Source organism: Anopheles gambiae, chromosome 3 (assembly GCF_943734735.2).
Source record: "Anopheles gambiae chromosome 3, idAnoGambNW_F1_1, whole genome shotgun sequence".
Classification (NCBI taxonomy): Eukaryota; Metazoa; Arthropoda; class Insecta; order Diptera; family Culicidae; genus Anopheles; species Anopheles gambiae.
In genome coordinates, this window is record NC_064602.1 from 23414513 (window position 1) to 23431519 (window position 17007).

Consider the following 17007-nt stretch of genomic DNA (forward strand, 5'->3'; position numbering starts at 1 on the left):
TTTTGTTTTGATTTGAGCATCGGCTTGACCATCGTTCCCCCTCGCTGAACTCTGCTAACTGGAAGATCTAGCTGAAAGCATTACATATTTCACAAGCAATCGCTCTCTTGGAGATGGAAATACGGTATTAGAACGGGATTATTTTCTAGACTATACTTGTTATCATTCAACTCACTAGGCTCCGCGAGTCCGGTTCCTGGCGCAGTTTACAGCATAATTCAAAAATTGTCAATTTGTTTTGCTTGCTATAATAGCTAGAATACAGCGTGTGTGTGTGTCTGCGTGTTACGTTATGTATGCTGCAAATGCACTGTGCATCATGGTGTGGTTTATTAGGTTAAGTCCCCCTTAATTTGTTTGTGGCAGGATGTAACCCCCTTCATACGCTATATAAGTTAATCGACAGTACGTAGTAGTAGGTTGAAAGACGACGTAGGGACAACAGTATCCATGTGGCGCTGTGTGGCTAGAAAATTGACCCATTATGCTTAGGTACTGTGAAGGTGGCTGCACTTGCCCAACCCCCTTCCTTTAGTAGTTAGTTAGTTAGTGGTAGCTGCCCATTTTTTTGTCTGCTTGCTTGCTTGCTTGCCGACGAAAGGCCAGCCAGAAGGAGGAAGGATGATAGAAAAATAGTTTCATTTTCTTAAGCAATTCAACGATATACTAGAGTTTTTGTTTTCTTCTTCCTCTTCTTCTTCTTCGAATAATTAGTAGATAGGTAAAGGTGTAAGGCCGAGGTGTAGGTTTTGGGGTAGTAGAAATATCATGTTTAGAATATTATTGTGCTTAACATGGAGGGATTTATATGGAGCATTTGGGGGGCGCGCCGCCTTTTTCGACAGCTCCTTCTTTTGCTTAGTCAAAAATATCCGCGCGCTGAATAAGGAATGTGTATGTGTGTGGAAGAACTTGGTTCCGAATCGTTTTGTTTCGTAAGGTGTTTTTTTGTTGGCAATAAGGCAAAGGCAAACAAGGCAAAAAATGAAATGGAACGAGAAACTTGCTTCTATTGTTTTTACTCCGCGCAGGCAAAAAAAAAAGGTGTGAATGGAATCTCGGCCACTTGGTACATGCTTAAACCATGCTGCTTATTACTGCGTGGCACAAAACACAAAAAAAAACATTGCAAAGCGAAACGTTTGCCAATGTGCCAACTCATTCTTACGGGTTTCAGTGAAAGTTTTTCCGCGAAAGCGTTTCACCTTAGCGTGCCACACAGGAGGGCGGCGGCGGCGGCGGCACAGCATGTGTGGTAAGTAAATACTTGTATGCGAAATTAATGAGGTATATTGTAATCTATTGCTTACCGCAAAATGGCGCAAAGAGAAGAGTTTTGGTAAGCTTTCATTCACACCAACGAACACGATGATTATATCTGCTTTTACTATGCTACTACTACTAACACTACTACTACTATTACTACTATTACTACTGCTAGTACATACTTGAGAAATTGGTCACGGATTTAGCGGAAAGCTAATACCAATGTGTTTAAATATCTCTAATCGCTAATAAAAAGTATTCCTGCATCTTTTTTTCTTGTTTTGTTCTTAAATGGACCCAATTACACTACACTGCACTCTCGCCTACATACTCCTAAGTGACATTAATAATTTGTTTAATAGCATTTTTTGTTTTGTTTTCGAAGTAATTTCTCAACCTCGTTAATAAACCGCCATCTCTCCTTTGAAATTCGTCGCCGAAAGTTGGGAAGGAAGTGGATAGTTTTACTCTTTAAATCGCAATCAATCGCAAGCAACAAAACTCGTTCTCCTGTTCGAATAGCGCTTAAACTAAGCCTGATGCTACTAGAGTGGGTCACGGCTGGCTGGTTGGTGTTGTGTCATCGAATTCTTAATTCGTCTATTAGTATAGTTCACCCGAGCAGGACGTGTACGTACTACGCTCATCCCGAGCCGAGGAGTAATATCGTTTGTTGCGTGTTTTTTCCTCTATTGCGTCGACAGTAACACATTATATAGATAGGGACTAGTTTGACTAGTCATTCCGCTACTAGTAGGTAACAGGTTGGCCTAGAACATTAATCATTAACAAAGTTTGCTGCTCCTTCCCATTCTCTTAACGATACTAATCTGAAACACAATCGTAACACACTAACCGAAACACAAGCACGTTGCACTAAGTCGTATTGTTTTCGCTCGCCACAAACACAGTACACAGGAAAGCGTTTGTGGGCTATTGCGTTGAGAGTAATGGTTAATAAATATAGCAATAGTAATAACACAGTAGCACCAATCGTGTGCAGTGGGCTAATCGAATAACTCCTCTATCCTTGTGCCAATTATCTCCCAGAGTGGAACGATGGAACGATAAATCCTGTACCACTGATCCGCGATACGCATCACATCGCACGTCGTTTCGGGGAAGCGTGTCGTGTGTCTCGGGTAGTACTGGATTCGATCAACTGATAATATTTACATATTCCTACACCACCCAGCTCCCTGGGGGAGGGTGTCACCGCCAATCTATCCTCTCTCATCGAGCTCGATGCTCTATCATCGTTCGTTTCGTTGGTCGGTAAAATGCCCGAAGCGATTTCGAAATTTCAAACAAACGCGGTCGTTATCGATCAATCAACGTAAAATATGAACCACGCTAGGGAGGGAGATGGGTCGGAACGAGCTGGAAGGTTTGCTAATTTAAATTTCCGATTGCGTTGCTCCACACACGCGTGTGAAGCGCCACCGTAAATTGACCGTAAACCACATAATGTCTGCCTCCCTGACAACAACACACAGCAACAGCAGCGCAGCTCAAATTCAGTACCTTTTACACACTGACGGAGGCTTATTTCACGGCAACAATGTTAGCAACACCATCCGCAGCAGCAGCAGCAGCATCAGTCGCACTTGCTTCCGACGGCTTGTTCTTATCCTTGTCCTTTTCCTTCTCCTTATCCTCCTTCATGAATAATAGAGGGCACATTCCCAGCAGACATCCGATGGTAATACCCAGCACTCGTCCCTAGAGCACAACATTGTGTATTTGTGTGCGGGGTTTTACACGCAGTAGGCGCCGGGTGTGTGTATGTGCGTGTTGGAAAGAATAACAAAAAAGAAAGAAATGTTAAAATGAATTCGTCTCCGCTTGAGAAATGGAAAAATGGTGCTGGTTTGGGACACGAAACGCACCAACAGAAAGGTATGTATGGCGCAATGTATTTTGAAATTAAAATACCAATGCTATTCGGGACGGGACAGTGAGGTGTGAAAATATTTCATGCCCATAAATTATTCCATTGACGTACTCGCCGAGCGAGCCCCGTAGCCATTTCGACGCTCGAGTGCTTTCAGCCGTAACACACACAGAAAAAAAAAAGTTCTCCGCTCATTCCAGCACCAAAGCTTACCAAATTGGCCGCCCTTCGGCTGGCTTTCATCTCCAGCTGGATCGGCGACATCTTCGGCGGCTTCACGCCACTCATTTCGGCCAGCTTCTCCACGTAGAAGGCGGACCCGATGCCGATTACGTCGCTGATGGTGTTCCCCAGTGCTGCCGCCGCCATCGTCGATATGCACATGAACAGCCCGAGCGTGTGCTCGATGTAGTCGCCCTGGAAATGGCATGAAACGAAAGGGGAAATTAAATGTATACGGATACACCTTTTGGAGGCCGAGAGTTGTGCAACAAAATGGCAAGCCACAGAAACGAGCAAGTCCGTAAACGACTGATACTCGATGGGAAAAAGGGTCTGGTGATGTGCTTACTAGTGATGGGAAAATGTTTTTGTTGGAATCGATTCCGGCTGGCTCCGAAGTTTTCTGGAATCGATTCCGGATAGTAGGTCCGGTATCGATTTCGGAATCGGCTCTGGAAACGGAATCGGCTCTGGAAACGAAAACGGTTCCGGAATCAGAATTGGCTCTGGAATCAAAATCGGGATTGGCTCCGAAATTATAATCGGCTTCGAAGCGGAGTCGGTTTCGGCATCTTCATAAGCATAGGCATTTGGGTCCAATGATGATCCTTATAGTTCGTGATGGTCCGTCCGCATTAATAGCCGCAAACAATCAAACTTTACTTTTGAATGATCCATTCTCATGGATATTCCCAGACTGATTCCGCTTCTGAAATTCCTTTTTTCAATTCAAAAGCTGATTCTTATTCCGGAGCTAATTCCTTTGCTGGAGACAATCCTGATTCCGTTATCGGGCCAAATTGCGGTACTTAGATCGATTCCGATTCCGGTGCCGATTCGAATCGTGGAAGCGATTCCGGAACCGACTCCAGAATCGGCTCCGGAGTCAACTCCCGAAATCGGCTCCGAAATCGACTGGAGAATCGGCTCCGGAATCGACTCCAGAATCGGAATCGATTCCAGCAGCGGAATCGGATCCGGAATTAATTCCGAACACGACATCGGGTAGGTCCGATTCCGAGCTTCCAACACTAGTACTTACCGCAATGATCATGGTAAAGTTGTCAAGGAAACCAAATCCAATGAATGGGAGGGCGTTCACCAATCCAACTGTAATTTAAAAACAAAAAAAATAACATAAACAAAGTGAGTTAAGGAATTAATTCTTCTAAAACATTGTCAGGCAATTATTTGAAGGATTAACTTTGTTTTGTAATTTAAATATATGCTAACAGGGTTTTCAAAATCAGTTTCGAATATAAACTTTGTTATTCACCGCCTCCTAGATGTTTTTCAACAGCTGATTTATTCGATTCCAAATGAAATTTCAGTTTCAACACATGAAGAACTGTCACACTCAAGCCAGCTTGAGTCGTGTTGAATCATGCTGTAGATTTTAAAAATTATTATGATGGAAATGAAATGTCAGATCGATGCGGAACAACATTTTGCATGCGATGAATAACAATGTTGATTCGAGGCTGACTTAGAAAACCCTGTAATGTTTTTTTTTGCTGACAAGAACTGTCTATTAATTCCAACTTAACCTTTTACGACATGGCGCATTTGCAAAGGTCCTCCGATCAAACACCCGATCCGTTAAAGCATGACATAAAATATGCAAAGTACGGGGTATGTACTAAATCAATTAATGAGTAACTAATTGGCGTGTCCCAACATGTCAAACGTATTCCGAAGAACCCGCCTTTCCACCTTTTGATCACACAAATCACAACCCAACCGACAACGACGACGAAGGCACGGTGGTATAATGCACGTCATTAAAACTTTAAACACTTTTCCAAACTTAACCAGTTTGCACCGTTGTTTGGTGAAGGAGTGGTGATGGGTGGGGTCGCTGGGCGACATTTTGCACCCCATTCGCCAACGTGGAACGTTGCTCCGTGGCGGATCTCCCCGGGCAGCAGTATCTCATTAGCGAAGGACAACGAAAACGGCTCCATTCTTTCGAACGAGAGCTTTCCTTTTTTTTTCTTTTTGTGCAAAACAAAAACCTTTTCCTTTGAAAGTTTATGCATGTTTTTTTTTTTGCTTACTGTTACTGCTTTTGCTGTGCGCTATTGATGTTTGTCTCCAGCACGTTAAACTCCAATCTTGAGAAGTAAAGAGATTGTGCATAATTTCATAAACCTCCCCGGCGGTGGGAATGGTTTTGGGGTTTTGTTATCTTTTCAAATGATGAAATAACTTAAAGCGAACCTTACTTGAACTTCCTTCTTTTTTTGGGAGGGGGGGAGCAATCTACGAGATGTTGACCGCACCTAAGTTTTGTGGGGTTTTGGCGTAAATGTAGAAAGAAAAGGTGCATTTATGCCACCACAAAGCTGTTAAATATTACGCTTTGTCCGGAAATTGCCCTCCCCGACGGCAAAATGGCCCCGCAGAAACCGCAGAATCATGATGATAGATCCCTTCAGCCTCGGCCTTCCCTTTGCCCTTACAGAGGGAGGGTGCTCCACTGATTTCCGGGATAATGCAGCTGTATTCGGAAACGCCCCAAGAGTTCTCAGGCGGTTAAAAGTTAACAAACGCCCACCTCAACAAAACGTTAAATTTCTATCTCTATCTGCCCTTTGATACTGTTCTGTGTGCCTGTGTATGTGTGAGTTTATGGCCTTTTTCCTTCTTCTTCTTCTCTTGCCTACCGTATTATGTTACAATGCTGCGGGGGAGGCGGTCAGGCTACCGGGACCAAACAAAAGTTACTTTAACCTTTCCGCAACCTTCCAACTCCCGGAATACGCGCTTCCGGTTTTCTATATCCCGAGGATAGCGCACACAAAAAAAGGGTATACTACAATGCAGTGAACCACAAACTCGCTCGACCGCCCGCCCGCACGCCCTAAATCAATTCGAAAAGCGTTAACGGTTTGGCAACTGTTGCTTCGTGCCGCCTGTAACCTGTAGCCACAGTCAATTTGGTTTGAATAATAACGGAAGGCGGCTGTCGTCGTCTCGCTTCCAGAAAAATCGATACGAAAATCCGCACCGAGATGGAAAGAGGCAACACAGAGCGAAGGGGGACGCTGTGTTTTAGCTGTGTTTAGATATGTGCCCGCTCAATCACGGGCCTTCAATTAGTGGATGATTCATTTACTGCTCTCAATCAACGGGATTGCACCCCGTTTTCCATATCCGTTCTGTGCCGGCCGAGCAGTCCTTAACGAATGATATGCTCTACTTCAAATGCTGTCCTTCTTCGCTAAGCTCATCAAGTAGCTGCCACTGCCATACTCACAAACACACACGGTGCAAGTTAGCTCACTCCTTTCACTGAATCAACAATTCTTTTCCCTGTCTGTCGACTACTTGCACCACTACTAGAACCATAGCAAAGCTGACTTTTTTTTCTCCTGCTTATTTCCACCCACTTGCCCTCTCGAGTGGAGGAAAGCGAGCCCTTTTCAGACGACGAGTACGCCAAAACGCAGAGCCGCGTAGCAAACGCGCGCCGTGCAAGTGGATGTAAGTGGAAAAGATTTATCAAACGCCACCACGCCAGAACCGACGTGTTCCCAGCACAGGTGTAAGTGAAAGGGCCGCATGCACACAGTCGACAAATGGTGCACCTTACTACACGCAGTAACGACATGGAGCAGTTCGGAAAAGAACTGATACGGCACGACAGAACAGCCGGGGCGGGAATTGGACGCGAGCGCGTTTCGCTATCAGTTGAATAAAGGGATAATCCTTTGCGAATGCTTGAGTGTGTGTGTGTGTGCAAGCTACCACTACTAGCAATTGCAGAAGTGTTATTTCAAACGGGTTTAATGCTACCATTCCATTCATTCCAGCGTTGGTTCGTGTTGTTGGTTTCAATTAAAGTTTCAGTCGGATTGCTCCGTTCGTTTCGTTTACATTTCGTGCGCTGCAATTAAAACAAACATTCAGTGGACTAATAATACTTGAAACTTGGTTCATTTACAGTAATTGTCGGTAAAATAGGAATATTCTATAACTCAAACTCTCTTTGTCTATGTTTTGTTAGCCAAAATGAGTTTAAAACCCGGTGCTTATCACAAAAATTGAAGCGCACAGAGCGCAAACTTGTACAAAAAAGAGCTACAAAACTAATAAAAACCAAGCGTCTATCTAACCTACACCGGCTTCAGATAACAGCTACAGCTCGAACAACTCGTCCCCCACACTGGCATGGCAATGAAATCACAATGCTTTTGTGGCGCGTCTCTTCCTTTTAGCTGTCAAGCACCGGCAGCAGATGCCAGGGACAGTTTCTTCTCCGCACACACACACACACAATAACGAGTTTCTCTCCCCGATGGTTTCAATAAAAGCTGAAGCTGAATAACAATTATTGCTCCATTCTTTCGTCAAGCAATGCAACGGGGGCCCAAAAAGGTGACAGATTGTGAAAAAGCAGCAGCACCGGAGCACGATCTATCTTCCTGTCGCTCCTCTACTAAAGCAATTTGCCAACTGGTTTCGTCGGTTTTGCGTTTCGTCACTTGAACAGCAGGTAACGATTTTTTTTTTTGGTTGCTGTTGTGTTAAAGTGTTTAAGTTTTCACATTAAATTCTTCCCCTTCTTCTTTTCGAGACTTCCGCTGTAATAAGAAATGGTTTCCGTGAAAAATGCATGCTTCAAGCTGAAAAGTACCATGCGTCTCCATTAGTGTGTGTGTGGAGAGAGAAAACGGTGTTCAACAAATTCGGTTACTTACGTTTCATGAGGTCCGAAGTCGGTGGTACTGGCACTGTTTCGGCTGGCATGTGGAGTAGGCAAACAAAAAGGATCGATTAGTATAGAGGAAAGCAAAAAATTACAACAATAATAATTGCACCAAAAGTGTGGCCACCCATCACCACCTATCTCTACCGCCACCATCACCACAATAACAGTGTCTTTTCAGGGTTTTTTTTCGGCACTAAAACATAGCTCTCCTAATGCTTCTACGGATTTACAAGACGATTGGCGCATGTTTTACTTCGTATATAGGAAACACAACACAAGCAAAGATGAAAGTGGGGTAACAAGAGCATGCAAAGATGAGAAGGGAAGCCAGAAGACCAGAATTAAATTCGTTTCATGCATAATTTAACATCAAAAGCCAGTCCACTCGCTGCTCGATAGGAGCATGGAGGAGGAAAGCGTAACAACACCAGAAAAAGAAAGAAAATATAATAAAACATTAAATTAAATCATTCGCAACCAGACATTCGGGGTTGTTCAATGCCATGTTTTGTACAATGGGGCTCGAGGGCAACTCTCCAGTGCTTAGTTCGTATTTCAGCGCGTTTCAGCCTTATCGTTTTGAGTGTTTTGTTTGGAGTATTTTGCGTTGCATGCACACACATTAGGCGTTAATGTAATACGCACGAGAGCTCATACACACTTTATTTTATGGACACAATTTCACGCGTTTTATAGGTAGCAGACATCGTGGTCATCCCCGTACGCCGTGTAAAAATAGAACAAGCAACAACAGCACGTGTGGCATGCGAATTTATGAAGCAATTTGCCCCCTCCCCCCGATGCTGCCCTTGTCCGGGTTTTGTAATATTACATTCTCTCACGAGAACATGCTTTGTCTTGTCGGTGTCAGCTTAACGAAGCGAAGGTAAAGCAAGAGATACAAAAAACTGGAAGGGCGGAAAATGCTAAAACCAATCTAAAACCCATCAATACAAGGAAGTCATGCAATCATTAGCCACACCAGCAAAGCCAATCCGCTCAGACAGAGAGCGCGCGTGTGTGTGCAGCAAATAGATCGTTCCATCGTTGGGTCAGCACGCAACGCAACGCGGTTTGTGCTACCCGCCGCCAATCAATGTTTCATTACGGTAGTCGCAGTCGCAGAAAGTACATCTAATTTTTCCATACACATGCCGCTCACGTCCAGCCACGCGCCACTCCTGTCGATGATTAATGCAACGGTCGGGTTGATTAGAGCCGTAATGAAGGTTGGCTGATCCTTGTCTCAAGATAAATAGCGCGTCACATGGCGGGGCGAACATAATTTAGCGCAGCCACGGCAGCAGCAGCAGCGCTTGATGTAAGAAGCACCAACCACCCACAAACAAGATTAATTGTATACGCAAAAACCCCTAAAAGCATGAAGCTTTGCCGAATACGGAATTAATTCCCTGGCTTTGCCCTTTCTCAGCTCTCACTGCTTACTTGGCGGCAGCAGCAGCAGCATGCTAATTTTGTAATGAAAGCTTAATCCTTACACTGATTGAGCGTCTCTCGACCGCTCTTTTTCGGTGTTGGCCCTCAAATCTTACAATTTCTACTTAATCTGCCTTTGAATTTGTTTTTCAATACTACATACTTTCACCTTTATTTGCAGCACTAAATGTAATGCAATCGTTCTAGCACCTCAAAGTGCTGGCAAACACTGGCTTTTCGGGGAGCGCGTTGTATCATCTGGCGCAACGCAAACAGTCAATATAATGCAAAATCAATATTTACACAGCGAGCACACGAATCATACAAGGGGGCGGGAGGTGGTTTTGCAACATGAAATTAGCTCCCGGGTGCTGGATTGGGTGCCGGTCTATGGGTGAATGCTATGGGGATCGTTCAATTTTTGCCAACGGTATCCTTCTATACCGACCTACCCCGATACATAAACATACTACCGCTTTGCCAACATACACCACATACAACATCGACACACACACACCTATTTCGCAGTACACATTCACGTAAGACAGCGCCAGGAACCTACCGAAATCGCATATTTATGTGCCCTGTTTGCCCCCACACCAACTGACTTAATTTTGCGCCTAGGCATATATGGGTGTGTAGTAGCAGAAGAAGGAGTTGACGAAGCGCACAGAAAAAGAGAAGAGAAACCAAATCCTTGCTACATAGTACGTAAGGTATAGTTGGGTGTGTAAGCGTTCTAAATTCTTCGGCAGGTAAGGGTGATAAAAAGGGGTGTTTTCCCCCCTAATCGTATTACAGGTTGGGGTAAGTTGTGCAATAGGATTGTAATTTTGATTTAAACGGTTTATGTACTGGTTTGACGATAGAAAACACACAACAAAAAACAGGATCATTTTTACTTATTTTTACTTAAAGTTTATAACTTTTGATTAGTTTTCACACAAGTTTTGGGTCGTTTTTATTTTTTTGTATAGAAAAAGTGATAGGGGAAGTGTAGTTATATTAGTTTTTTCTCTTTTTTTGAGTTTTGTATCATAATTCTTCTTTTATGAATTTTCTTTAACATAAACCAAGTTTAACTCGTTCAAGTTTGATGTGTTTTTTCCCAATCTGAGAAAGATTTGTGTAAACTAGTATAAAACAGTTCACAATTTAATATTATTTACACAAATAATTTTTTTCTATAAATATCATTTTTCAACATTTTAAAATTTTGTTTTGAATATTCATATTTTTTTAAATATAATTGCACTATAATAGTTGTAATATAATTTAATAGTTTAATGTCAAATTGGTAGTAATACGATTAGGGTCACCATGTTATTAAAACACATACAGGATTTTCCAAGTCACTTTCGAATGTCAACATTGTTTTTCACCGCGTGCTAGAAGTTATTCCACATCACTCTGATATTTCCTTTTCATCATACACAAGGGTTTTCCGAGTCAATTTCCCAAAGTGTATGAAGATCAGGTGGTCTCATAGCCTGTTTTTTATAGCAAAAGTTGAACGTCACTTTTTGACAGCATGGGTGAAAACATTTCCCCAAACAAGCTTTCTGAAGACTTGCCTAATACACAAACAATCTTAGAATCTTCGTTATTTGCACTGAAATACCTTAAAAAGCACTCAAAATATTTCTTATTGTAAGCTAAACCAAATCTGAACTAATTAAAATCCATTTTTGGATCAACATAATGCCGTCGATGAGGACACCAATGTGTACTACGTATGTGTTGCTAAGAACAAAGCGAACGGTTCCTATGGAAATAGAAATTCATTTCACCCATTCTGCCAAAAGGATTTTTTTTTGATTCCGAAATTAGTTGTCAATTTGTATGGGACGAGACCTCCTGCTCTTCATACACGTTGCAATTTCCAATGTCAACAATATATTTCCTTGCTTGCAAGTTGTTTTTCAACAGTTGTCAAATGTTGTATTGGCATCACAATAATTTGTCAGTTCTTCCACATGATTTTCAACCCGCCCCAAGCTGGATTGAGTTTGACAGTTATTGTGTGATGTGTTGAAAATCATACGTAGGAACTGATAAATTATTGTTTTGTAAATGCAATATTTGACAGCTGCTGACAAAACATGCTGCAGATGGTGAATACAGGGGTTTCCAAGTCACTTTCGAAACATTGTTATTTCACCGCGTGCAAGGTGTTAATCCACGTCAATCTGATATTTCATTTCCATCATAATAATTTTTAATTTCTTCAGCATTAATTTCAACACGACTTAAGGTGGATTGAGTTTGACAGTTCTTTGATGTGTTGAAAATCATGTGTTGAACTGAAATTTCATTTTGAAACAAATAAACCATTTGAAAGTTGCTGACAAACATCTTGGATGCGGTTAATAGCAATGTTTACATTCGGAACTGACTTGTAAACCCCTGTAACGATGTGCACATTCAAAAGGGACGTAAAAACCCTGTAATATTGTTTTTATTTCTTCAGCATGATTTTCAACACTTCAGATGTCATCGAGTGATGAGATCCAGCTTCAAACCCCGGTGAAAAAACAATGGCAGCAACCCAAAGAACTGTTGAAAATCATACTGAAGAAATTAAAAAAATATTATGACAGAAGTGAAATATCAGAGTGATGTGGAATAAAATTTTGCACGCGGTGAATAACAATGGTTACAATGGTTCGAAACTGACTTGGAAAACCCTGTAATAGTGTACGATTTTCATTTAAAAAAAATAGCTCAGCAAAGCTTGAAAAATTGAAAAAACTTTTTAGGAAATATTAAATAGTAATTAAAAAATATACTTTAAAAACTCGCTTAAAGTCGTTCGGTTCGATTCATACGATACTGAGCAAAAGGAAAGCAAATTGCCCAAGTTAGTTGCTATAATAAACTAAGATAAAATTAATATAATACAATTACCCCGCCTTACACTACTTATTCTAAAGGTTATTTTGTCAACCTATTCCCTCCATCCCGCCCAGGTTAACCATACGCTAAAATGATGGATTACAAAAGGGGTTAGTAGTAAGCGAACGAAAAGGGGGGCAACCCAAAACGTTATACAAATGAAGCACTCGACTAATCTCCCTGCTACGCGCCGGTCATCTCCAGTAACGCAATGAATAAATGAAGCGGGGGAAAAACGTAAAATGTAAACCTTATGCACTTATGGCAGAGCAATCTAAATATAATGTAAACAAAAACTAAACAAACAAAACAAAAAAAAACACAGGCCAAACCACAGAACCAATAAAAGTAAACGTAAACATACACAAAGCATACCGAACTTCTTTTGCAGCCAATCTTCCGGCACCGCGCAGTAGGAACCGGTCGGATCTACATCACCCAGGACCGGCTTTAGCTTTGCTGGACGGCCGAATCTACTTCGCCAAACGGTTGCTGCCAACTGCCCTATGTGTGATGCAGGAGGAGGGAGGAGGGTTTTGAATATATAATAATATAGTAAGCAGCGCGACATTTCCTCGACTATCGTCGTTTACTACCGTGGGGGATCAAGGGAAGGCATTGCTTTATTAGTTCTCGGGGATTGGACACGAGGGTTGGACGGGGGACGGACGGAGGGGGACGGCGCAACTAATGACGGTCGGGGGACGGTCTACACAGACACACATACACCCACAACCCATCCTGCTAAAAGGGCACCTGGCCAAAAGGAGAGCTACACGGCCGAGCGTGTGAGATCACGCCATTACACCTGCTATTGCAAACGGTCAGGGCTCGTTCCCGGGATTGGACCGCCTAGACCACTCAATTGTCAAGGGTATTATAAAGCTATGAATGAACAATCATTAGACTGGGGTATAGTTGGAGAGAGAGAGGGAAAGTTTGCCATTTGTAGGCACCTTCCCACTCGAAGGATCGCTTTTCCAAGCGCACGTTCAACGGGGGTCAAACTAACAAAAGCAGCATAAGCATTGGGTCATGTTTTGCCAACGTTACCCTTCTTCGAGGGGTCTTATAATACATTTACAAAAGGAATACGTAATGCTATCTACGGTAAACTTTACCTTTACTCGAATAATACGATCACTAGGGAAGCAGAAAATGATTTAAAAAAGTCTCAAATATTTATGTTGAACTTAAATAAGCTTTCGCAGTTGCAGTTTTTCTTCCCAAATCTTACGCAACCAACCCGTGGGAGTATGTTTCTTATCATAAACCATCCTTATTGCTGTAATAATCTTGCTGTAACAGTGCAAATAAAGCAAACCCCTTTGCAGTGTCACGTAAACTGTACAGAGCTAATCGAAAGCACACGAAAACTAAAAAAGAAATTAAAAAAAAGAAGTACGCACGATTACCACTTATCACAAGAAAAAATACATCTAAATTAAAATCACATCAATCGCGCAGATAGATAAATACAGTTGTAGTGGTACAGTAGAAGAGGTGAGAAGAGCAGCTAGAGTTTGAAAGAAGAGGCGATAGAGTGTGTGTAGGTGTGCTGATATAGAGACATTATGTAGACAGATCCTACTAGGAGCAGAAGATAACATACAGAGAGAAGCCCTGATTACAGCCGACAACTGCGGCGGCGGCGGCAACGTGCAACAAACCTGCCGCAGTAAGACAATTACTCGTAGGTTACCCGGATAGCAGGTACTGAATGCTGTTTGATAAGACAGTAGAGTGAAGGAGTGTGCGGGGAGTATAAAAACGTGTGAAGAAGGAGAAGAAGTACTCGGGCTACTTGGATGAGGTGTTCTGTTCTGTTTGTTTTTTTTTTTGTTGGTTCGGGATTCCATTTGGTATCGCATTGTAGCTTGTGCAGGGTGAAGTGTGTTCGAGTGGGCTGTGGGAAACATGGGTACTATCTTGTTCAAGATTGATTACATCATTACCGGAGCCACCGGTACCCACGGTACGTACACAGATGAAGAATGGTCGTTTTGGTTGATTTAGTATTTTCTTCTCAATTTTGCTTTTCCTTTTCAATCCACGCAAGCTATATCGAATTCGCATCGATTTAGAGCCTTTCTTCGCTCTACTCGGCATCTTCAGTTCATCATCATCCATTCTTCACTGTCCTACGCAGGGTACGCAGGGTCGGTAATCGGTAAGTATGAGGGGAAAGGGAGGGAGAAAAGTAGCAAAACGTGCCCGGATGGGAAGAAAATTGAGAACTTGTTGCTTGGCATTGTGGGACGATGATGATGGCATTCGCGCGCGCCGTTTGTGGGACGCGCACAGAACGCACATTTTGAACTGCGAGCGAGTCTTTGTTTACATTTCGCGTGCAAACACCCAGCGGTGAGGCGTAAAATTTGTGGCATTTTCTATTTTTGCTGCCTGTGTCGTGCCCCACCGAGCGCCACTGCCAGAGCTCAATTCTCAATTTGCACGCTTCCCATTTGGCGCCGCGCACGTTTCTGCTCCGCTTCCGGGGAAAGGGATGGGGAAATGAAAGATAGAGAGAGAGATAGAGCGAGTGAGACAGAGAGGGATGAAACATCGAGAATTCGGGAAAATCAAAAGGATCAAGTACATCTACGGGAGCGCGCCCCCTCTTGAGTGGCTCCGAGTGTTAAATTTCACCTTCAAACTTTGCCTTCACTTTGTTGGATTCGAATTGCTTGAGCGTGTTCATGAGCAATTCTCTTTCATCTTCGTTTAACCTGTACACCAGATCGTGCAGCTGCTCCCGGGTGAGGGTCGAGGCGGCCTGGGTGTAGGACCGCACCGGGCCACCTCCCGGAAAGAAGTACACCCGCGCCATCACGGGCTGCCGTTGGAGGTGGTGGTTGTATCCAGTTCGGGCGGCGACTCGCGCTGGCTGGTGTTGGGTGACCCGGTGCTGCTGCTGCTGGGCCGTGCTGTGGAAGGATATGGAAGCACCAGCCATCCCACCTATCCGGTGACTAAGCCGCGGTGGCATCCGTGGGGCACTGCACAGCGTAGCACACTGTGACATCATGCTGGCAGCGCGCACAACACACGACACGTTCGCACACATTGCGTTTGCGGTTGCTGCTGCTGCTTTTTTGCTTCTTCACCTGGCGGAAACAATCAGACACGGAAGCTGGTGCGCACCGCGGGGGAAGGTAAATTTGTTACACTCTGCCAAAGATTCACCGCACACGCTTATCAGTGCGGGCCCGAGTGCGTGTGTGCGCTGCTTTTGATTTCGACGTTTCGCTTTTTTCGTGAATAAATTCACACTCACTTCGGTTTCGTATCACTTTCGCTTCTTTTTCGCTTCACTCTAGCACGAGCCAGGTATTTCGATATCCCTGCAGCAGTGGCACTGTTTCGCGTGGGGAAACGATTGATTCGCACTTCTGACTCCCGTAATCACGCTTATCACCCCCCGAAAACTGCAGCGGAACTGGCGTGCGTGCGCTCTAGAACAACAACAAATGACACAATGGGGAGAAGAAAAAAATAAATAAAGCCAAGTGGGCCGATCGCGACGGTTGGTACATTTTCGTTGTCAGAAGACAAGTGACAGTTGGGCGACTACAGTGCAAGAACTGACATTTGAGATCATTGCAGAATTGAGCTTTGAGAGATTGGTCAACTTTTTAATGTTTTTTTTGTTCACTTTACCAAAACGTATAAACCACAAAATGTATGACTAATTCATAATGATAATCTTCTTGATAAGTACTTTTCAGTGAGCTACAATAAACTAAATGAGTGTTTCTCATTATGAATTAACAACAAATAAAATTGAAAAAGGTAAATTTTATTGGATGTTCATAAATAGATGCTAAACTCTAAAGTTGCTCAAAACCAAAATGGGTATGAAGAAGGTTACGTCATGAAGAACATTTTTTTATAAAGGCTTTTGAAAAAAGCTCAAAACCAGGTTTAATGGCAGTTGCCAAAGGCGACGTGTGTTGCTAAATGAATTGTTAACATTCTATGAAAATTCGTATAGCACTAAAAACATATATATTGTAACCATTGGCGTAATCCATTTTGCTCAAAACTATCAAGACCTTTCGTGAGAGTGCGTGTCACACAAAATGGCATGCACCAACCTCGATGGACTTCAATTTGAGAATAAATAAGCATATTTTGACCGTTTTTAAGTTGCAATGTGAACTATGACTATACCAAAGACAACATTTTCCCATAGTGTGTTAGCAAATATAGAGAGAGACAAACCGATTTTAGAAAGAGAAAGGCTACTTCCAGTTTCGAGTTCGAAATATTCGAATAGCAGTTGGAACGATTTCAAATTTAAAATCTAAGTTCGTTATTAATTATTAAGGTTGGATTGTACCTTTTTCGTTCAATTCATTCAGTAATATGGGTTTGGGATCAGTTCTAGGAAGGAATGGGGTTCTGATTATTTCCGAGATCGATATAGCATCAGAGTCAACTCCATGACCTAATGGGATTGAAGATCCGCTGAAGGGCTGGTATGAGTTCAGGAACAGTTCCAGTATGGATTCAGGATTAATTAAAAGACCGATATGGGATAATTTTATGACTCATTTCTTATGGCACACACCTCAGA

At 42.8% G+C, this 17007-nt stretch overlaps 1 protein-coding gene and 1 long non-coding RNA gene across 5 annotated transcripts; one reads left to right on the forward strand and one right to left on the reverse strand.

Annotated features, from left to right (window-relative positions):
* Positions 1–672: 672 nt before the first annotated feature.
* LOC1279978 (transmembrane protein 65) lies at positions 673–15907 on the reverse strand. Of its 4 annotated transcripts, XM_061660666.1 has the most exons (7): positions 15706–15907; positions 15078–15561; positions 12804–12932; positions 8086–8127; positions 4425–4492; positions 3374–3577; positions 673–2988 (listed from the first exon to the last, which is right to left on the reverse strand). In XM_061660666.1, exons 2-7 carry the CDS (start codon positions 15493–15495, stop codon positions 2812–2814), a joined length of 1038 nt encoding a protein of 345 aa, XP_061516650.1. In that variant the 5' UTR covers positions 15496–15561; positions 15706–15907; the 3' UTR covers positions 673–2811. The 4 variants fall into 4 exon arrangements, with proteins under 4 accessions (XP_061516650.1, XP_061516652.1, XP_319767.5 ...); XM_061660668.1 differs by lacking the exon at positions 12804–12932; XM_319767.5 differs by having other exon boundaries at positions 15078–15907.
* Positions 7748–8521, forward strand: LOC133393852 (uncharacterized). Its single transcript, XR_009766438.1, has 2 exons — positions 7748–7880; positions 7962–8521. It is a non-coding gene; the product is annotated as an uncharacterized LOC133393852 (long non-coding RNA).
* Positions 15908–17007: the final 1100 nt, after the last annotated feature.